We start from the raw sequence: 22,736 nt of genomic DNA on the forward strand, positions 1-22,736 counted from the left end.
TCCACCCACTAAGCCCACGTACCATAATTACAAGCTAATTAAGTCAAATTTAAACAGCCGATTATAAGTTCACACGAACACCGACGTCGTTTCCGGAACTGAACGTAAATTCAAATCGGCTTTTATATAGGGTTCAGATTTCATTCTCTGTATACGTGTGTAGAGTGCAGTGTTTTGCGTGAAGTTGCGTGAACACACACCAGACTCTGTTTCGTGTTAATTGGGATTTTGGAATTTTTCGCCTGTTGAAGCTTGACCGTGAAGGATAGAAACTAACCGTGGTTACTTTGAAACCCGAGTTAAGTTGTGGTTAATGGGCCCCACTTGAAGCCTTTAAATTGAAGCCCTTGTGCCGTTCAGTTTCTCATCACCTTCCTCTTTCTCTTTGCTTTTTTAGCAGTACCGTAGTTTGATGGTGGAGTCCTTTGCTTTTTCTCTTTCTATTCATTAGCTGTCCGTTTGATTTCATTATTCTTCTTCATTTTCGTTTCGTGGTCGCTATTTCTGGTGCGATCTCGTTCTCTCTCTAGAATTACTCTGTAAATTTATTATTCCTCTGTTCTTCTTGTTCGTCTCTATGAGCTTTGAAATGTTTTCAAATTTTGAAACAGACAAGTGTCAGTGTTATTGTTATTTTGGGAAAAATTAAACTGACTTCGGATAAGATCTAGACTGCAAACTTTATCCTATTCTGGCGGCAATTTTGGTTCATATGCTAGTTTCTTACAAATCAGGACGTGTATGGTTGTGCATATATATATATATATATATATATGTATGTATATGTGTGTGTGTTTGTGTATATATAATGAATGATTAATTTATATGAATGCTGCAGAGAAGGGAAGAAATGGCAGCGAACGGAGAGATGAGGGTTGCGAACGGAGGTCGCAATGGACTGGCGAAGATCCAGACGCAGAAGAGACAGAACGGCATATGTCACGACGACAGCACGCCTCCGGTGAAGGCTCAGACGATCGATGAGCTTCACTCCCTGCAGAAGAAGAGATCAGCCCCTACCACTCCCATTGATGGGATTCCGGCGCCTTTTGCTGCCATGTCTGAAGAAGAACGCCACAAGCAGCAGCTCCAGTCCATTAGGTATATATAGACATATCACAATATATACACTCATTAATCAAGCTGATATACGTGGCTTGCTTTTAGAAGGGAGAATAAAAGTGGAAAATCTTGAACACTGCAGGGAGATAAAGATGACCCTGCTGTGCACCAGTAATTGTACAGTGGAAGAACACAGAGGTGTCTATTTTTAACATATTAAATCCGGTTGGAAGCAATAGATTTAATATATTAAAGGAAAAATATTTTTTTTTTTACCCTATTAAAAATATATTCAATTACGTTAATATTGTTTTTGGAAACACTGAGCATTTGAATTATAAAATAGATTCAGTTTCCAAACACATTAAAATGAGATTAATACAATTATTTTAGGATTGAAATAGCTGCGCGTTGGATAGAGAATTAGCGGGTTGGATTAACCTTCAGTCCAAAGCAGAAGACCTCCTTCCTACGTTTAATAATGGTACTGTACCCATTATTAATTGTTTATATTGGAAGGAAAAAAAATTGGATGGATTAGACAGGTTTAAATATGGATTTTGTAGTGGGACCGGGTTAGTTTTGGTGTACGCGTACAACAGTGTGACACCCTTGCCCGGTCCATAGAATCCAATGAAAATGTAAATAATATATTGGAATTACTAGGACATCCTTTTTTTTAAAAAAAATGATTTGAAAAATAGAAAGAGAAATTTCCTAGAAGATCTAGGTGAAAATGTATTCAAATGTTAAATCACGTTTATTCTAATAACTCGTAAAACATTTTTAGTTCAGTAATGATCTCTTGTACAGTTGGATATGATAGTTTTTTTTTTTAGTTACTTTTTTACCTCAAATCATATCCAATGGTGGAGAAAGTTTTTTTTATATAATCATTTCTGATTATTAGATATAATAGCTGAAAAAAAAAAAAAATCACGGCATGATATTGTTTGACTTGAATGAAATTTCATTTTTTAATTAATGAAGTGAAACCGATTTTATATTTAGAATAGTGAATGATAGAATTGAACTGTATGGAATAGCTTTTGGAGCAAATTTTTGACCCGGAAAGATTTTGAGGGATAATTTATTTAGTGTCTAGAAGAAAAGTAGAATTGGAGAGTAGTGTGGTAGAATATTATAATTATTAATATTTTTATATAAATCTATTATTATGTTTTTCTTCATGGCATTGAGACGTGAGACGTTTTTCTAACCTAAAAATGTTTATTCCTTACTTGATGCTTAAAAGTTTTCAAAGAATGATGAAAGTGTAGAAATAGAATTGTCAATTAGTTAGAGGTGGTTTTGCTTGGTCATCATTTTCCTTCCACCTTTTTTCTTCTTTTCAATGGCAAGAATTTATAGATAGAAAATAGCTCAAGTAGACTCTTTTTCCATTATCATTCCTTAATTTCATTCCATATGGTAGGTCTCATAATTTTTCTTTCTTTCTATTGCGTCATATTATATTTAATTTTTAAAATAATTTTTAATTCATTTTTTTTGCTTGATGTTGAATAAATTTATTCGTCCATTGGAATTTGTCTTCAATTATTTATGTTGCTAGTTTTGGCCATATATAACAGTGCTTCTCTGGCATCACTGACGAGAGAAACCGGACCCAAATTGGTGAAAGGAGATCCAGCAAGACAGTCTGATACCCCAAAGGTTTCGCACCACCATTACCACATCCACACACCAACCATCAGCGTTAGTGACAGTTCCTTGAAGTTTACCCATGTCCTCTACAACCTCTCTCCCGCAGGTAAAACTTATTTGTCTTTGTTTACATACATATCATGAGATTGAATTTTATTTATTTTTTGATATATTATGATATACAGTAATAAATGAGATTAAAAAGACATGGATCTAACATATAAATCATGTATAAGTCCTTCCTTTTTGAGACATGGGTGAGTGTTGGCTTGAATTTTCACCAAAACACAATCACATGCGTTATTCAGATGTTGGCTTGAAATTTCACCGAAACACAATCACATGCGTTATTCAGATCACAATCTTATAGGCATGAGATTGGATGATTGAGACAAATCACATGCTTTATTCAGATCTCTTCAAGAAATGGAGGGTGAGAGAGAGAATAAGACAGTACACTGGAATGAATTAATTGATGGTGTTTGTGCAGAGTTATACGAACAGGCCATCAAGTATGAGAAAGGGTCCTTCATTACTTCAACAGGTGCATTGGCCACCCTTTCTGGGGCCAAGACAGGTCGGGCTCCAAGAGATAAACGCGTTGTCAAGGACGATACTACAGAGAATGACCTTTGGTGGGGAAAGTATGTGCTCGATCTGTTCTCTCTCTATCCTAATAATTACATATTCTATTTTTTAAAGAAATTTAGGAATTTTTTTTTTTTTATGAAATTTGTTTCTTTAGTAATTTGTTCTCTTCACCGTTCTTGTATGGATATTATATTAAATAATAATTACATATTCTATTTTTTTAAGAAATTTAGGAATTTTTTTATTTTTATTTTTATGAAATTTGTTTCTTTAGTAATTTGTTCTCTTCACCGTTCTTGTATGGATATTATATTAAATTTTTGTGTGTGTATAATATGTACAGAGGTTCTCCCAATATTGAAATGGATGAGCATACATTCTTGGTGAACAGAGAAAGAGCTGTTGATTACTTGAACTCTTTGGAGAAGGTAATTTCTCCATTTCTACTCTCTTGACAATCACTCTTTTCTGAATTCTAGAATTTATTTTTAACGGGTAAGTTAAAATAAATAAATAAATTTCAATTTTGTATTGCAAATTTACATAAGAATTAAAGAAAGTCCAACATATACCTAACCTACCATCATCATCCACCACAGAGAGAGTGAATGGGGCGTGTGCCTGTCACGTGTTAGAGATAATATCACAACTCTTTTAAGAAAGTGGTGATGGCATCGTTGTTGTCTCTTTGTACAAATTGTCCAAAACTACCCTTGTTGATAGGTGCAACTTTGTCCTCACTTGGGTAATTTATCTGTCGGTTCTTGTGTGATGTTGAATGGAAAATGATTTGATTTTCGAAATTTAAAAAGGGTTATGTGAACCAACCCTCTTTCATTCAGCTTTTTCAGATTTCGTCTTTTATATCATGAGTTTTTTAGTTGAATTGCGAGTTATTACATCACTAGCCGCGTGACCACGCCCTATTCAATGACCCAAATCTAGAAATGTGTGTACTTAGGCCCTGTTTGCCAAAGGGGCCCTTGGTCTAAAAAAAAGTTTTTGTAAGACTTTATCAGTGATTATAAATGTAAGTAATACTACCAAAATCCACTTTAATAATAACAAAATCTGATGAAAATTTTTTGTTCGTTAGATTTCGTTTGGTTGGACGTAAAATACTTTTAAAAAAATATTTTTTAATTTTTTGGTATTTAGTTGTCATAAAATATTTACGAAAAAAAAAATATATTAAAATTTAATTAAAATAACTTACTCATTAATTTTCGACAAGTTATTTTACATTATCCTATAGATTCGACCTCAATCTGGACGTAAATCTTTGCCAAATACTGAAAAAGTAAAAATAAAAAAAATATTTTATCTGAAAAAGAAAAATATTTTTTAAAAAGAATATTTTACGTCGAAACAAATTAATTCTTAATTATTTTATTTCATTTTATTATTTTATTATTTTTTATAAATTTTCCAAGCTCAATTTCACAGTCTCGCAGCAATTAAAAATGAAACCTTGGTCAGTGGGCATCCAGTCCTTTTCTGGTTTTGTCATCATACTGCTCTTGGTACCTTTATTAACAACATTAGGAGGTTTTTAGTACCCTTTTTTATTTGTTTTATTTTTATTGTTTGAGCTCAATTTCACACCACTAAATTTATTTCTATTGTATGCTGGAGTTTCACATTCTTGAATCATTAATATAATAAGCTTTGCATACCATCATTAATATATATATAGTGATATTTCCGTGGGAGATCCTCATTATAGTTGTTATGTGTGTGAACATAGAGGTGTATATACCTGTTTGATTAATGGGTTTTAGACTAATTAATGAATGATGTACTTGTCTTTGCCAGGTTTTCGTTAATGATCAATTCTTGAACTGGGACCCAGAGAACCAAATCAAAGTCCGGATTGTCTCCGCCAGAGCTTACCATTCCTTGTTCATGCACAACATGTAAGTGTAAATGAAAAATTAATTTAGCAAGTATTTGTCTTTCTGTTCACCTTTCCATCAAGGTCTAATCCTCTGCCAGATAAGTCTGTTTTTTTTTTTTTTTTTTTTTTTTTTAACAACATGACATAATAGTACTAATTCTCCTATATTGAGTATTATTATTATCATAATCCTTCATAGAATTCAGTGAAGGAACTAAGAAATGATTGCATCAAAGTTACTGGTAAGCAATGTGATGGTGCATTAGTTTAGTGTACAATTCGATAACCGGGTGGGTGACAGGTGTATCCGACCCACACCTGAAGAGCTGGAGAATTTCGGTACTCCGGACTTCACTATATACAATGCTGGTCAATTCCCGTGTAATCGTTACACCCACTACATGACATCCTCTACTAGCATAGATTTAAACCTCGCTAGAAGGGAAATGGTCATCCTCGGCACTCAGTACGCCGGGGAAATGAAGAAAGGTCTATTCAGTGTAATGCATTATCTCATGCCTATGCGTCAAATCCTCTCCCTACATTCCGGCTGCAATATGGGCAAAGATGGAGATGTCGCCCTCTTCTTTGGACTGTCAGGTAAAGTATCATCGGATCAGTGTCCCGATGTGGTGCCATCCCCTGTTAACTGATATGTGCCTTCTCACTCTTATTCTATATCTGCCTCATTTATTTAATTTTATACAAACTATTTTGCTTGCTTATCTTCTTCTGTTTCCATCATTATTGATGAGTTATATTCATTTATTTTTTAGGTACCGGAAAGACAACTTTGTCAACTGATCACAATAGGTACTTAATTGGAGACGACGAACACTGTTGGAGTGAAACTGGTGTGTCAAACATTGAAGGTGGTTGCTATGCCAAGTGTATCGATCTCTCAAGGGAGAAGGAGCCTGATATATGGAATGCCATCAAGTTTGGGACCGGTATAATCCTCATCCCATCCAACTTTAAATTGATGTGTTAAAATCGAATGTTTGAAAATGTTAAAAAAAATTAAGGAACTCTGGGTGTTTTTTTATCCTCTCAACGTGATTTTGAAACTTGACACTCATAACAAAATGTTTCAATTACTTCATCTTTGGCAGTGGTGGAAAACGTGGTGTTCGATGAGCATACCCGAGAAGTGGATTATGAAGATAAGTCTGTTACAGGTAATATAAAGAAGGGCAATTTCCTTTAAAACTAATGTAGATTGAATAACAATACCACATTGCAGATGAACCAAATAGTATGAGGAATTCTATGATACATAATGGCTACACTGATTCTAAATCTTGAAGTTGTGGCTATTTTTCTTCTTATTGCAGAGAACACACGCGCAGCTTATCCCATTGAGTACATTCCCAATGCAAAGTTACCATGTGTTGGTCCACACCCGAAGAATGTCATACTTTTGGCATGTGATGCATTTGGTGTGCTCCCACCTGTGAGCAAGCTGAACCTTGCCCAGACAATGTACCATTTCATCAGTGGCTACACTGCTCTGGTATGTATCTCATCGTCAAAACTAGTTCCTTCTTTCCAATAAGTAATAAATTACAACATAATCTCCTTCCGGAATGCTTACATGCTACATAAGAGTCCAAAGGTTATGAATTGGGGTAACAAAATTTTTTTTTTTTGACTGAATTTGTAATATATACAGGTGGCTGGCACGGAAGAGGGTGTGAAGGAGCCACAGGCAACCTTTTCAGCCTGCTTTGGCGCAGCTTTTATCATGCTGCACCCTACCAAATATGCTGCCATGCTAGCTGCAAAGATGCAGAAGCATGGTGCGACAGGATGGCTAGTCAACACCGGATGGTCTGGTGGAAGGTTCGTATTGGATTATGAAGATGCAAAATATGGTTTTGAGTTCATTCAATTTTATGAGATTATGGACTGATTAGTTTTGATTATTTTGCAGCTATGGTTCAGGGAAACGTATCAAGTTACCATACACCCGCAAAATCATTGATGCCATACACTCTGGCAGCCTTCTGAATGCCAATTATAAAAAGACAGAAGTGTTTGGGCTTGAGATTCCAACTGAAATCGAGGGTGTGCCTCCTGAAATTCTGGATCCAATCAACACTGTAAGTTTTTTCTTAGCCTTGACTAGCTGTTTTCGACCTGTCTTCTTTAACATCAATATAGTGTTTTACTTGTATACTTAGCATAATGTTTACACATATATATTGTTTTTGAATGCAGTGGTCGGATAAGAAGTCTTACAAGGAAACATTGTTGAAGCTAGCTGGCCTATTCAAGGGGAACTTTGAGGGATTTGTGAACCACAAGATTGGCAAAGATAGCAAGCTGACCGAGGAAATCCTTGCTGCTGGTCCTATATTCTGATCTGATGTGGAAGGAAATGAAAAATAATGTGGGGTTTGGTAATGTTAAATGGGTAGAAATAAGATATATGGTTAGATTTAGATGTAATCGAATTTGAAATTAATTGACATGGAATTTGAAATGTACCAATCATTTTGTCACTTGCAATACACTCTTTATTGATGACTTCTATACCTAGTAAATGTTGAGCTTGGTACAAGCATCAACGTACGTTTTGGCTTTGAAGAAGACCATACTCTTGGTTTCACTCTTGTTCAAATATAGAACTCTCTAAAGCTAACAGGTCTCAGATCTTGTGATTGTGACTCAGAATTAAGTAACAACTATAATGCGTGTGTGATCAAAGAAGAATGGAAATAGATGTGAATCATTCAAAAACTTCTACTAGAAGGTTAGAAGGATCTCCGGTCTGAAACTATCAAACACATAATTAGATCAAGACACAATGCGAAAAAGAATGTACGTAACACCGATTCTCTCACCAATTCAATCACAAAAGCTAATCTGACTCCACCATTTGGTGCATCTAGACCACCGTACAGCTAGAGTTTATACTTTATAGTGTTACAATAACTTTTCTTTTAGGTTCTGTTTGGTTGAATGGAAATAAGCTAGAAACTATGGAAGCAGTTTTCTATTCTCAAAAAACTAAAAACAGAAACTGTACAAAATACTATGCTTGGTTCAGTTTTTTTAAAAACTGTTTTATGAAAATTCAGTTATAAAAATGTTTATATTTAAATAACAGTCTTTTATAGTTCTATGAAAACTGTTATCTATTTTCTAAGTTTCTGATAACTGTTTTCAGAGTTAAAAACCAAGCATGCTTTCTGAAAACAATTTTCTATTCTCTGAAGAAGTGTTTTCAGAGTTAAAAACCAAGCATGCTTTCTGAAAACAATTTTCTATGCTTACAAACCAAGCAAGCCCTCGAAATTGTTAGGCTGCTTTTCCTGCCATGTCAAAAATAGCTTTATAACAATCAAGAACCACCAGACTAGACAAGGAACAAATCATATATAGTAAACTGTGACCAAATGAAGTATGTCCTCTGCAGTCCTATCAGTAGACTGCAGTCAACAATGAGAAAATAAGACAGACGAAACCAGTGGACACTTAATTTGGTACTGGTATCCCCCAAAATAATAAATAGTGCTTGTGCTGCATAATATTTGAACTACAAGCATGTCAAACAAAAAATTTAAAGAAAAAATTAAAAAAAATCGGAACACAAGAATCTGAAACAGTTATGTGATAAATCTCCAAGCTTTATGCAAGATTTCATCATCCATAAAAGGACGTAGAGACCACATCAGGCAGTAGCTCTCCAATTCTGATGATGATGACTTAAGATTAAGAGAAGCAACAATCCTTTCCTGCAACAATTATAACAGCATAATAAGTGTTGTATAGGAAAACTCGCTCATTGTTGAAAAAATACTCCCATTTTTTCTACATTAGGGATTCCATACAAAGTAGGGGGATTAAATGTTTTCTTTTTCCTGCATTAAAATATGAAATATCTTACGAAAGAGGGAAAGGCATATCACCTGCATTGTGTAGTCTTGCTTCAGCATACTATAAATAATACCTATCAGGACAGCATAATCAGCAACATCAAGCTTCTGAATATCGGAAGATTCAGCATCCCCCTATAAAAGATAGAGCCGTAATCCTTCCAATATTATGTAATAATAATATATATCAAAATGGAAACTGGGATCAAATCATGTTTATGAAATTCCACTAATTGTTGCATCAAATTACATTAAGAACACGAGGCCATAACAAATCTACTAACCACTACTAATTGGTTCTAGGTAGCGGTCCACAATCTGAAACAGGATTGAGCTAAAGATTTGGAATGAAATCCTAGGTAACCTTGATATTCCCTAGAAGGACTCCAGGAATCATGCGGCATGGAGGGCCCTATTGAATTTGATTGTACTGAATTCTCAACCAACAGGTTGCTCCATGCAGCATAAATGTCTTCCACTCGTTTAAGGACTCACCAGTACAATGAGTAACATGCCAATTCTCTAGACGACAATAGTTTGGAAGCATCAAGTTATATGCTCCACTTAAATATATATAAATATACATATTTATTGAAAAGCCTAATATATCAACAAAAAGTAGAGTTGATTATTAACTTTGAGCCGCACATGTCAAGTGGCACCGTAAAAGCTTTGAAAGCTAAGATGGCATCATCCTCTCAGCACAAAAAAATATACACAATAGAAATGAGCCAAAGCTGCTTCAGCATTGGGCACAATGATGTTTACACATTATGCAACATGGCATGAACCAGTCATTGAGGCAACATATACCCAACATTGACAGGCTGTTGGTCAGAAACTAGTGCACTCTCGATACAAAATAAAGTACTATTATATAAGAGGGTTTGGCTATCATCAAGGAGCAAAAAGTACACAAGGCAAAAATAGAAGCAGCTAGAGAACTAAGGAAAAGGATGAATAATTAAATGAGTTAAGAGGTGAGCGAACATATGAATTGATTCTGATATTAAAAGGTGGGACGAGCTTACCTTATTATTAGAGAAAGGGGAATTGGCTTTTTTTTCGTTGTTTGGGGGGGGGGGGGTTGGTTGATAATCCATAAGAGTCCGTTTTCTAAAGTTGAATAGCATGAAAACGAAAAGTTGTGAAATCCTGTCCCAAGGGAAGTGTACTAGTTCTCCCATAAAGAAATTTATCCATAAAGGCGTCACGACATTGCTTTCCAATTGCACATCTTTATCATATTGATAAAGCAGGCTTCGTCTTATTTTGTTGAAAGCCAGAACATACTATTCCTTTTAGCTAAGGTAATGAAGAGAGGAGATAACTCCTGAGGAGAGTGATTTGGAACTGGAAGAGAGGGTTGATACTGGGTCAACTATGCCTTTAAACGGGTTAGGGGCAGATGAGGGGATGGATATGTAGGTGTACCCACCCACCCCACCCCCTGGCGCGTTATACAGCTAAAATACATATACACCCTTACTTTAAGTTTCCTGAAACACCATTTTATATATTTTCACTCTTTTAGTCTCACTAGGGATTCTATCTATTCTAGCAGCCACCCCCTTCCCACTACTACTCTCCCATGCAACTCAGCCAGCTGCCAGGCACGCTCAGTCCGGTTGGTTCTTCCGATTAGCGTTTATGATCAACCACACTCTCTCTCTCACTTAGGTTTTCTCTTTTATACTACCAACAGCTCCCCCCTCCCCAATCTCGCTCTCCTCCAGTCAGCTCTTCCAATGAGCAGGGGGACAGTCTCCCAACTTTCTTCTTGGGAAGGGGATGGGGCACTTGACTAAAAATGCGTACCGTAGTAAGGGTGGGGATGGGAGAATAAATATAGGCAATGAGGGATAGGGATTAGGCATATTCGTCCCCAAATCCGCCTTGTTGCCATCCCTAATACTCCCATAAACTCAGCACAACCAAGATTAAAAACAAAGTTTAAAAAGAAAAAGAAGGTCAAACAATTAGTTATTACCTAGCATTGGTCCTGTCTATGCAGGGTAGGCTGTGAGAGGTGGTCTAGAGATACATCTGACTGTTGGCACTATTTTAAGAAAAAAGTGATTTCTCTCATACTTGAACCCACATTCACAGGCTGTAACCTGAACTTCTACATTGGATCAAGCAATGGCCTCTAGAAACAATTAGCTCATCTGGTACATTAATAAATAATAATCCCTCCCTTTTCTCTGAATCAAACAAACAAAAGAATGCAAACTGAGAAAGATAATAATAACATAAAACAACAATACCATGCCAGAATTAGTTGCTTTGGGATCTGACTCATCTCCACTATCTTCATCCTTCAAGTGTGGGATACTTTCTGCTACTGTTTGCTGTGCATCCTCCACAAGGCATTTAAGCTCGTTGAGTATACATTTGGCTGCAATTAACATGATCAAATATAAATTAATAACATTCAAAACCCAAGAATAATACAATAGTAGAAAGTTGCCAAAAAGTTATTTCTCATAAAAAGTAGAGTATGACAGAACATAAAAAGGCCATTAGGATTTAAACCAACACAAGAATTTTCAGCCCCTTGCTCTAACCACGTAAGCTACTTGAACAACTTTCCTAAAGTCTCTTTTATTTTCATCAAATAGCGCCCTACCTCACCACTTGACTAGTAGGGGAAAAGCTCTTTACTAATAAATTAAATAGAGGGAGATTTCTTTTTCTGGCAACACAAAGAGGTTCTTTCTATCAAGTAATTTTGCCTGCACCGGAGGAAATGGGATTCAAGCCCATGAATCCATGATACAATGTTTGTCCCACCAATACAGGGTGATGGAAGGTAACACTACATGCTGACCTAATATTAAGACTGTATGCGCTGACCTAATATTTGACATTGTTTGCACAAAGTAGTCACTCTTGTAACAGAACTTGGGTGATTACATAAAGTCCATAGATACATGCACAATTACATAAGTATGTCCCAATTCAATGGAAAACATGTAGAGACAAGATAAAAAATAAAAGGGGAAAAAAAAAGCTGTGCAAGCAATGTGGCACCTCCAGACCTTTAGCTTGCTTGTTGGCATAAACAGTGATTACAAAATATCAACAGGATGGGTAAGGTATGGGGTGCCCCCATCCCAAATTCCCAATCCCAACCTGACTAGCTAACCCTGCACCAGCCTCGATATGATCTAATTCATCCCTGACCCCAATTAAACTTTAGATGCCCGTTCTCATCACGTAATGTGTATTCGAGTGTTCTTTTAACTTCTTAGAAGATGACACAAGACAACCAGATTCTTTCATATGACATAATAATGTACATGCCACCAACAAAACAAAAAAAAAAAACTGTTAATAAGCCTAAAACAGTGGGAAAGAATGACGACAATTAGAGATACAATCAAGTATCTGTGACGAATCCCACTCCTGCTTTCAGTTCTTGGCTGACTGGGGCCAGCTTTGTCTTCGGCGTATACCACCTTCTTGAACTGCCATCCACATGATTATGTAAGTGAAAATACATGGCCTTAGTTGTGCACCTTTAGGTCCTGTTATAAAGGTTGGGAAGCCTTACTTGACTTCCAATGTTGGAGAACAGGTGTCAAAATTGACAATTATCATAGCATGTTCATAGCTCACTAATTGGGCGAGCAGGACTGTCTTGATGAATATTGTCTCTGCTCGAACCCAAATCAAGTTTTATATTTTTTTCAAACCCGCCCTAACTCGTTATTAATGTTCCATATTCATCTTGATAGAGGCAGAAGTCTGGATATAATCAGGCCCTTGCCATCTTTACTAGTAATTCTGTAAGCACAGAATCTAATGGAATATACCATTCTTGCATTTCATATACATATATCAATGACAAAATTGCAAGACCCAAAATGTTATTAATTTTTTTTTTTTTTGTAAATAAAAATGTTATGAATTTACTTCCCAAAAAACCTAAATATGATTATCCACATAAGTTCTTTTCTTTTATAGACTATTTTTTTGAGAGGAAAGTGTTTAAAAGAGAATGAAAAGCATATACAACCCTTTTTCTAAATAAAAAATTCAGTAAAAGCACCAAAGTTCATAACCAACACCCATGAGTAATTTTCCCCTTTTTCAATTGTATACCTATGAAATTTTAATGTTGCCCCCCCTGAAATTACAAACCCCCCCCCCCCACACCCACACAAAATTTCACTCCGCCAGATGAACATCTAAAAAAATTTCATGCTAAAAAAAATTTCCTGGGTCCGTCCCTGCCACCATACCCCAGGTTTCTTCACCTCTACAACTTGTAATCCCACTCTGCCAGATAAACATCTATTGCACTCCATCCATATGCACCACCAAGGCATAAAGACACTGGTAATCACATCTGTCTCTATCCCCTACAAGCACCCTCTTCAGAACCTTTTTGATCAATTTGGGATAAACTAAATTGATGTAGGACAATTTGGTTTACTATTTAGTAATTTTATTATTTAGGTTTCTTACCTATTTTATTTTTTTATATTTTTTTAGAAGTAGTTTAATTTTAGGTAATTTCTTATGTTTTTAGTTTTCTTATTCCATTAGTTTCCTTGTAGGATTAGATTTTAGTTTCCTTCTAGTGTTAAGTCTTCTCTATTATAAATATTCATGTATTGCAAGAGCAGAATTTAACCTTTTATCAATAATATTTCAGCATTCTTTATGAATTTATCTCTTGTTTTGTGGATTCAAAACACACTACTTTGTGGATTCAAAGTAACCTTTTCCTTGCGAACAATCTATCGCTTTCCGCTACTTTAGTTGGTATCAGAGCCTTGATTTACCCTGGACTGATGAAGATTGCTCGTTTTGGTAGCACCCACTTTGCCGACAATGATTGTAGAGTGAAGGCCCCTTGGGCAGCCATGCATACTCAAGATCGGTTCGTACCAACTGGTTTTGGAATTGGTGGCAACCAGGTTCGTAGTTCAGTTTGAGTTCGCACTGATGATGTGTCTTGCAATCAACCAAATATGGGTTATGTTACTGTTTATCCACGTAGGCCTCCAGCCTATGCAGATTATTTTGATGATTCTTATGATGATGAGGAGTTCGTATTCAGTGATCGAGGTAGACGCAACAATCGTGAATTTCAGGTAAAATTTGATCTACTTACTTTCCATGGAAGTATTATTATTGAATATGTCTTGGACTGGGTTAAAGAAATTGAAGAATTTTTTGAGTATTTTGATGTACCTGAAAACAAGCAAGTTTCACTCGTTGCCCTTAATTTGAAAGGATGGGCTTCAATTTCATGGGAACAAATACACACTAACCGGATAAGGCAAGGAAAACAGCCTGTGCGATCATGGTACAAGATGAAACAACTATTGATGGCTAATTTCTTACCACCAAATTATGAGGAAATAATGTATCAAAAATATCGGAATTGTCGTAAAGAGAGTCCCTTGTCAAAAAGTCAACAGAGAAAATTTACAAGAAAGATACTAGCATCAAGGATGATAATAATTTTGGTGAAGCAACGACTGATATTATTGAGGTTGATTAAGAGAAAAATCGGGTTGCTCCACCTCTTGTATTTGCGGATAACAAAGTTGACCATGTTTTATTCGCAACAGATGCGCCTAGAACGGTTTCTGATAACACAGCTTCAAGAATAGAGTTCTTAGATATAAATAATAGCTAGAAAGAATATGATATGAAGCAATAGGATGAAGGCAAACAACTTCTCAATGAAAAACTTGAAGACGATTGTTTCCCACGTTGTGGTGTGGACCCATGTTCGATGGGTCAAGATGATGACTCGGCAGCCGCAAAAGTTACTTGTGAATCCTTGTTACTCAACGATGTCCAAGTGAATGCAACAGGTTTATACAAGAATGTGATACATGAATTAGACCATGTAATGGCACATTCTGATTTCAACATACCAGTGATGGTAGGTGCACAGGTGGAAATTACACAAGTGACCATTATTTTTGCTAATGGTGTGAGTGAGGATAAAGAAGAAGATGATTCCCATATGCATGTTTGCTTGGAAAACGTGCCAAGAATTGACCATCCTATCACAAGTTCTATTCTGTGTCGAATTCAATACCCATCCCAAAACATCAAATATCAACTTTTTGATAATTTTATGAAAGGTAATATTTCTAATGGTTTTGGACTTTGCAGCCAACTGTGGGTGATTGAATTTTTAAAGATTTGTGTAACAAAAAGAACTCCTTTGAAGTTTGAATGTGGATTGCCTGATACGCCTGAAATTACAGTGCATGATAATTTTGTACACTGTTTATTTGGGCACTCGAAGTCACCTAGAGGGAATAATTGGAGAGGAAAATCAAAAGTTTAACTCATGTTAGGATTTCAAGTGTTTGGGACTGTGCAGATGCAATAATTGAAGTCAACTTGAAGGATGCTTGCTCATTGCTCTTTTGCTATCTTGACTACTCTGTTGATTATTCATCCAATGCACCATCATGAGAACTGAGGAATTTGTGAATCGCTCAAGTCCCGCAGTGGTATCAAATTTTATTTATACTCGTCTATGATCCGGAGTGAAACTCGAGGACGAGTTTTTTTGAAGTGGAGGAGACTAATGTAGGACAATTTGGTTTACTATTTAGTAATTTTATTATTTAGGTTTCTTACTTATTTTATTTTTATATATATTTTTAGAAGTAGTTTAATTTTAGGTAATTTCTTATGCTTTTAGTTTTCTTATTCCATTAGTTTCCTTGTAGGATTAGATTTTAGTTTCCCTCTAGTGTTAGGTTTTCTCTATTATAAATATTCATGTATTGCAAGAGCAGAATTTAACCTTTTATCAATAATATTTCAAAATTCTTTATGAATTTATCTCTTGTTTTGTGGATTCAAAACACACTACTCTGTGAATTCAAAGTAACCCGTTCCTTGTGAACAATCTATCGCTTTCCACTACGTCATAAATGAACTCCAAACAAGGAGAGAAGAAGATGTGATAAGTCCCCTGCTACCGAGAAATGTATCAACAAGTGATTCATGATCTACCCTGCTCACTTGCACATTCAGCATCAATTGGAACAAGTTGTCAATAATTAAAATCTTTTTCGACGCCGTTGTACAAAGCAAAGAAAGCCAAGTTTTTCAGCACCTTGGTCTTTCCTGACATAAAACCATCTAGAAAAATAAAATCCTATCATGCCACAATTTAGAGTACATGGAATACCATGTATTAATTTTCATTCTCCCCAACAAAACAATCTACGTTCCAGGTATTGCTGCACGGTGCACCAGGACCAGCACATAAGAAATTCATTCAAGATAAAGACAAAAAACTGCACAGCGTCCAATTATTGTGCTTTGTGTGTGTGTATGCGTGTGTGAGAGAGAGAGAGAGAGTAGAATGATGTATTCTGATCTCATAATCCTTTTTAAATGCTTATTATATAGCATAGTACTATGAGCCTCTGACAAAGTATTGGTTTTGAGCTTCTTTTGTTCAGAGTGATTGGATCTTCCAACATCAGTTTCCTTGGGGAAAACATCCTATCGTTACTAAAAAATGCATAATTTCAATGCAATGCTAAATTAATTAGATTGCACCACACTCTACAGGGATACAACAGAACGCAGTCATCAAGTAAAGAAAAATCCAATTAATCTAATAATAAGCCCTTTTTCCCTTTTCTAATCAATATTCATTATATTACAAACCGGGCATGACAGCAAGCATCTGTGTCACCGCCCTGTTGATATCATAAGCAGACTTTCTTCTGCCAAATGGTACTTGCAACTACTCAACTCAGTTCAATAAAACAATAATCCACACCAAAAATTCCTTAAGAGAGCAAAGACAACTTAGTTCCTTAAATATTGATAGCGTTTGATAGGAATCAGCCCACAATCACTTATAGTGTATGCTTGGAGAACGATGAAAAAGAAAAATGTAGGCAAGCTCTATTAGTAGAACAATGCATCCCACTGCAAGAGGACATGATTGTGGTCCACTTACTAAATACTTGGTTGGTAGACAAAATGTAATTTTTGATTGGGTAAATGTCGTTACTAAATTTTGAATAAAGGTGAAGAAGTTCCTGTGGGGGAGTACTGAGATTATGTCCAAAATGCAACTTGCTGCACCACATTGACTTGAGTGCCTACTTGTGTCACACCACATTTTTTCAGATGCTTCACAAATATTACGGCCACTATAATATTTAGTCACAAGTCAGATCAGTATGCAATAACAACGTTCCAAGAATATTTGAAGCCTATAATTTTGCATAACACCTATCTAAACACGGAAGACAAACTATACTATGGAGAAACATTAACTGGCATCATGCATGCCACTCAAGAAAGATAACAAACATTATGAAGACATAAATTTTGAAACTACTGTAATTGCATTACTTGTTCACCAAACTTTTAATACCATTCCTTACATAATATTGTGGGAACATAAAAAGAAAAAAAAAAATAGTAGTAGTTTAAGGAACAGAAGTTACCTTTACTTAGATGGTCATAAAGTCCAAGTTGGCACGTATGTACTTCTGTATGCAAATTCACAAATGGAGAAAAAAAATGCAATAAGACCAATAAGTTTCCTTATATGCAAAACCCACTGGATATAAATCAACAAAACAATAGCAAGCAAGTAATCCGTGTTCTCAAGAAACACCAATCGGATTAATAAATAAAGAGAGTGTGCAGTGCAAACTAGCTGTTTTGATGAGGAAGAGAGAATTTAAAACATCAAATCCCAAGGACATTTAAATAGACAATATATTTTTTATAATCAATCCCATGCTGTAGAATAGAACAAAAAAGAAAAAAAAAAAAAATCATTATAAATGTTAGAGGATTTATTTTAATATTAAGGGTAGTCTTGTCTTTTCCTCTTTTTTAATTAGGGCAGTCTTGTCTTTTCCTCCTTTTTTGTTAGGGCATATTCTTTGTGTATATGTATATACATTATACTACAGGATATTTACTTACAATTGAATAACAGTGTGCAACTTCTTCAAAGTTTTCAATAAACTGTTTTAACCTCTAATGCAATAAGATGATCACATCATATTATCACCACTGGATGCAAATAGAGATAAAATTCCACAACGAAGTGTTCAGAATGTTAAATTAATACAACAAAAATGAAGCAAGCCGTGTTGCATCTCTATAAATATTTAACAATTGGCTACAATGGGGAGATATAAAAAGATTATCCTCTACAGGAAATGCATCGAGAAGCATGAGCAAGAAACACCATCACTGCAGTAGTTGGTTCTCACTATCCCTATACTCTTTTAAGTTGTCTAACCAGGAGTAAACTCATCAATAGGATCCATATGTACTTACACTTGCTAATATTTTGTACGCTATCATGAGTATTGACACAGCCAGCTTCAAAATATGATAAAACCCTCTTTGTTTCATTAGCTTCAATGATGCGCTCAACTAATTCAGATGTTGTCTTCTTAATTGGAGGCCGTTGAAGAAAGTCTGCAGGGGAAACAAGCTTTATTAAAAAAGCAGCAAGAAATTCATCCTTCTACCAGCAGCATATAACAAACTGATATCCACAAACACTCACCCAGTCCTTGCTGAAATCCAACAAGCAACCTACTCCCCACAGGCACTAACTCATCGAATTTTGTGATGCTACAATGGAAAGACCAGAATTAAATAGTACAAAATATATATATTTTTTCAGAGCCATGAAGATAAGAAGAATTTTAACACTGCAGCACCAAATATGTTACGATGTATGCATGTTAGAATATTAGAGGAGAGGGGGAAGAACCAAAATAAACTTTCTAACACTTTAAGAAATCATTTAGATATTTTGTCAAGTGATTCCAAAGTGAATACAGTGCTTAATGACCATAACGCAGCAAATGAAATGTCACTAAGTAGAGCTCTGTGCCTTCATTTACATTTTTTTTTTCTTGAGTGCATTTAGGAGCACTGGTTTGGAATATGTACCAAAAGGTCCCGACCTAATTATAATCAATGGCATCGATCCACCTAAAGCGAGGCTTATGGTCTCAATATACATTCTTAAAATCATTTGATAGTATAAAATCATAGGCACATCAATTAACCTTGTCATAAAATCTGAAAAAATATGCAATATCTTCTCCTTTGCTTCAGATACCATTTTTCCCTCCTTCGCTTTCCAATCTGTGAATTATTAAAATGAAAACACTATATTAAGATGGAAAATCTCAAGTATGTAGAATCCAAAGAATAAAAAAGAAAAGACAAATTAAACTATAATGATAAGTTTGTAACCACCCCATTAAGCTATATCCCTATTGTCAAGTAAGGTTACAACCAGGATAAAAAAGGCATAACACGTGCATGTGTAGATAAAGAGAGTAGCAAAATAGATTTCAGAAAGAAACAGCAGCCCCATTCAGTAAATTATCTGAAGTGCTGAAACTGACAATATGCAAGAAGTGATTTGTTGGTCCATAGATAAAAACATAAAGAGCTGAACACGAACATGGAGGATAAGAACTAAGTAATGGAAGTGCAAAAAGACGGCCACCAGCAACAACTACAAGCAAAAATAAGTTGGAATATAAATGGAATATACTACATATCATACCCAGAAACTGATAATAGACAAAACTAATACCCCAAAACTAGAAAAAGGGAAACAATCAAAACCATCAAAGGAAAACACAGAGTTTATCATGTAAATTGAAACAACATACAATATGATCACCTTATACAACAGTTTAAATGTTTTTCATACAATTACCATGTCAATCAATCAAAACCCACCAAAGAGAAACAATAATACTCCATCAAGCAAAGTAGCAAACTGCAATCAAATTATACCATGCAATTTCAGTGAGTGCAACAACATCGTTATGTAAATTAGTCAACATCCCTTAAAAAAACAAATACACTGCCAAAAATATACCGAAAAAATCATGCAAGAATGAAAACTAGACTTTTCGAAAGAGAATGAAAACTAAGGGGTGAAATCCGGGCTGGTTGATGGGACAAATCGAATCAAACTGGTACTCGAGCCAACCCGACCCTAACCCAACATCGGGGTAGGGTTGTCTACTTATATGTTGTAAATGCAAATGCAAATGCAATGTGCATTTAAAAAAATAATGTCCAAACCGATGCGTTCGGATTCCCTCGAGGAGACAGAGAGGAAGAACATTATTGTGACAAAAAGGAGAGAGAAATCAGATAATGTTGTAGGGTTCATATCAAGGACATTTTCGAATTTTTTTTTTCCCGGAAATTAATTTTGAAATCTCAGTAGAGAGTAGAAATTGGTTTTTCAATGTCGGTGAAATCATATTTAGAAAGAGTATGTCAAGGGTGTTTAGCAGAGAGATTAGAGGAGAGAGAGTCGTACCTACAGTGTGATTCTGTGAAGCCCACGCTACTCGGTTAAATTCATAGATCGGTGGCGGTGAGGGAACGACGGCCAGGGCAAGACGTTGAGACGGGCGGCGAAGGATTCTCGGCAGTGTGGTGGAAGAAGGTAGTTATATCGGTTTAATCTGATATTCTTAAAAAAAAAAAAAAAAAAAAAAAAAAAAAAAAAAAAAAAAAAAATTATAAATCATAATAATTTTATGTTATCAACTAGTATAACCAAGAAGAGAAATTATGAATAACGAAAAAAATATATATATACAGTTGGAATTAGTGGTATTGGTATAATTGGTGGTGATAATTTTGTATTTTAAAATGAAATAATACCCAACCAGCAAGTCTGTGGCGACAACGATGGCTTGAGAAGGCTCAGATGACGACCGACGATGGGCACGGCAGTAAACAAAAAGTCTTTTAACGGCGGCGAAAGACTCGACGGAAAGATAATAATTATGGTGAATGTGACCAGAGACGAAACCAAAGGCGACAGGACGATCATTGATAAAGCTGAATTAGTGGACTGAGCGCTCCGGCGAATATGACCATCGTTCACTGTCGTTTGGTCGGCGACGGTCACACTTCCGGTTGCTAAGGTTGACGATTGGTGACAGCGGCTGATGTTTGGGCGGCCGGCGATTTAGGCTATGTTTGGTAGGATGGGTTTGAAGGGGGAGGATAACATTAGTTATAAGGGAAATGGAAGGAAAGGGAAGGGAAGGATAAGTTTAATCCTCAATCGTGTTTGGTTGATTAATGAAGGAAAAGAAAGGGAAGGATAACAATCATGTTTGGGAAAAGAAAGGAAAGGGAAGGATAATAAAAAATTTACTATTATGCCCTTTATATATTTTAAAAGATAAATTTTTAGATTTAAATACGCAACAATATTTTTGCCCCAAGATTCGGTTCTAAGGCTCAGTTTGGTAGCAAATGCCACATTCATCTTCTCTTTCCAAATCAATATTTCAAAACTCAACAGCACTTAACTAATTTATGCAGTGGTATTGAGGCTAAGCAGCCCAACTTTGCCATGAGAAAATCTGCTCGTGTGCAGCTGATTAAGAATGGGAAGAAGATAGCTGCATTTGTACCCAATGATGGTTGCTTAAACTATAGTCTCCTCAATATAGTTTAGTGTAGATCTTCTTTAATGTATCAAATCTTATAAAAGGAGCCGGCTCAAGTAAAAGTGGAGGAGGCTCCAATATGAATGGAGCAGGCTCTACTTTAAGTAGAGGAGGCTCCAATATGAGTAGAGCAGGCTCCCAATTACTAGATCTTCCTTCAAGCAAGTAACAACAGAGAAAAGTAAAAAAATGATCATTAATTTAATCTTTAAATTTGGCTTCTTACTTTTTTGGGTGAGAGGGGTTTGATCACAAATGTAATCAATGATGATCAACAACATAAAACAGTAAGTTAGGTTCTTTCTGACTTTATTTAAAAAAAAAAAAAACTTAACAACCTAAGGCATGAAGTGGATCGAACATACAGATCCACCAATTTCTTGCAAATACCATATCTTCAACTGAAAAGAATCAAAGACACCAAAAGATTCTATAGTGAATTATGTTTGTGCTAATTTCGACTAAAAATTAAGAGCAGGAATATATATAAATTGAAGAGGGAATTTCATGGATTTAACATACCAGTGAAGGAACCCATCATATGGAAGAATTCGCCCAAAGCAAGATGAAGTCTCCTAAGTCAGTTTGCTCTCTGGAATGTTTCAATGATGACCCCAAATTAGGAAGTGCCGAGATATAATGGGAATAGGACACTTGAAGGGAGCCGGCTCAACCATGATCATGGAGCCGGCTTTTATGGGTTTTTGAGAGGTGCCGAGTGAAATAGGAAGGATGTAGATGAGTGGAGCCGGCTCTTCCTTTTTGTGGAGCCGGCTCCACATTTTTTTTGGAGCCGCCTCAAGTAGTTGCTGGAGCCGGCTCTCTTGGGCATTTGAGAAATCCCGAGAGTTGGTGTATGCAGGCCAATAAAGGAGCCGGCTCAACCTATTTCTAGAGGCGGCTCTTCTTGGAGATGCCGAGAGCATGGATTTAGGAAATTTAAGGAGCCGTTACAAACCTTTCCCTTCTATCTCTATCATCAACTTCCTCCTCCGGCACAGAGACCATGCAGTGAACCCACTTCCCCTTCTCTCTCTCCCATACGTGAACCCACTTCCCCCTTTTCTCTCTCCTATTTCTTCTTATACCAGTGAATTTTGGCGCCTTTGTTCCCGCGCTGAATATACGCCTTCCTTTGTTCCCGCGCTG

General features: G+C 35.9%; 2 protein-coding genes across 9 annotated transcripts; one reads left to right on the forward strand and one right to left on the reverse strand.

The window, feature by feature from the left end:
• Window positions 1–380: 380 nt before the first annotated feature.
• On the forward strand, window positions 381–7,748 carry LOC132283440 (phosphoenolpyruvate carboxykinase (ATP) 1-like). 2 transcript variants are annotated; one of them, XM_059785385.1, is made up of 13 exons: window positions 381–507; window positions 839–1,101; window positions 2,655–2,833; window positions 3,218–3,371; window positions 3,662–3,746; window positions 5,134–5,234; window positions 5,517–5,815; window positions 5,992–6,165; window positions 6,328–6,393; window positions 6,550–6,728; window positions 6,888–7,057; window positions 7,149–7,317; window positions 7,436–7,748. In XM_059785385.1, the coding sequence occupies exons 2-13, from the start codon at window positions 851–853 to the stop codon at window positions 7,577–7,579; spliced, it is 1,971 nt and encodes a 656-aa protein (XP_059641368.1). In that variant the 5' UTR covers window positions 381–507; window positions 839–850; the 3' UTR covers window positions 7,580–7,748. The 2 variants fall into 2 exon arrangements, with proteins under 2 accessions (XP_059641368.1, XP_059641367.1); XM_059785384.1 differs by lacking the exon at window positions 381–507 and adding an exon at window positions 531–739.
• An 829-nt stretch (window positions 7,749–8,577) lies between these two features.
• LOC132284357 (uncharacterized) lies at window positions 8,578–21,692 on the reverse strand. 7 transcript variants are annotated; one of them, XM_059786461.1, is made up of 9 exons: window positions 20,788–21,692; window positions 20,438–20,593; window positions 19,155–19,233; window positions 18,644–18,711; window positions 18,409–18,552; window positions 17,559–17,600; window positions 11,364–11,494; window positions 9,130–9,204; window positions 8,578–8,955 (listed from the first exon to the last, which is right to left on the reverse strand). In XM_059786461.1, exons 3-9 carry the CDS (start codon window positions 19,208–19,210, stop codon window positions 8,827–8,829), a joined length of 645 nt encoding a protein of 214 aa, XP_059642444.1. In that variant the 5' UTR covers window positions 19,211–19,233; window positions 20,438–20,593; window positions 20,788–21,692; the 3' UTR covers window positions 8,578–8,826. The 7 variants fall into 7 exon arrangements, with proteins under 7 accessions (XP_059642444.1, XP_059642442.1, XP_059642441.1 ...); XM_059786459.1 differs by having other exon boundaries at window positions 9,130–9,231; window positions 20,442–20,593; window positions 20,788–21,633; XM_059786458.1 differs by having other exon boundaries at window positions 9,130–9,231; window positions 20,438–20,585; window positions 20,793–21,630.
• Between the last annotated feature and the right edge of the window lie 1,044 nt (window positions 21,693–22,736).

Source organism: Cornus florida, unplaced genomic scaffold, assembly GCF_030987335.1.
Source record: "Cornus florida cultivar Cherokee Brave unplaced genomic scaffold, ASM3098733v1 CherokeeBrave_3.0.0_Hap2_Chr11, whole genome shotgun sequence".
Classification (NCBI taxonomy): Eukaryota; Viridiplantae; Streptophyta; class Magnoliopsida; order Cornales; family Cornaceae; genus Cornus; species Cornus florida.

Excerpts from the sequence above, each read along its gene's own strand:
- LOC132283440 (XM_059785384.1), top strand. The coding sequence starts at position 713 with ATGCTAGTTTCTTACAAATCAGGACGT. Across the intron at positions 3,372-3,661 it reads AATGACCTTTGGTGGGGAAA|AGGTTCTCCCAATATTGAAA; the intron begins GTATGTGCTCGA and ends TAATATGTACAG. Across the intron at positions 6,394-6,549 it reads TGAAGATAAGTCTGTTACAG|AGAACACACGCGCAGCTTAT; the intron begins GTAATATAAAGA and ends TTCTTATTGCAG.
- LOC132284357 (XM_059786459.1), bottom strand. The coding sequence starts at position 19,210 with ATGGTATCTGAAGCAAAGGAGAAGATATTGCATATTTTTTCAGATTTT. Across the intron at positions 18,712-19,154 it reads TTTTCAGATTTTATGACAAG|CATCACAAAATTCGATGAGT; the intron begins GTTAATTGATGT and ends TTTCCATTGTAG. Across the intron at positions 9,232-11,363 it reads AAGCAACTAATTCTGGCATG|GGGGATGCTGAATCTTCCGA; the intron begins GTATTGTTGTTT and ends TATCTTTTATAG.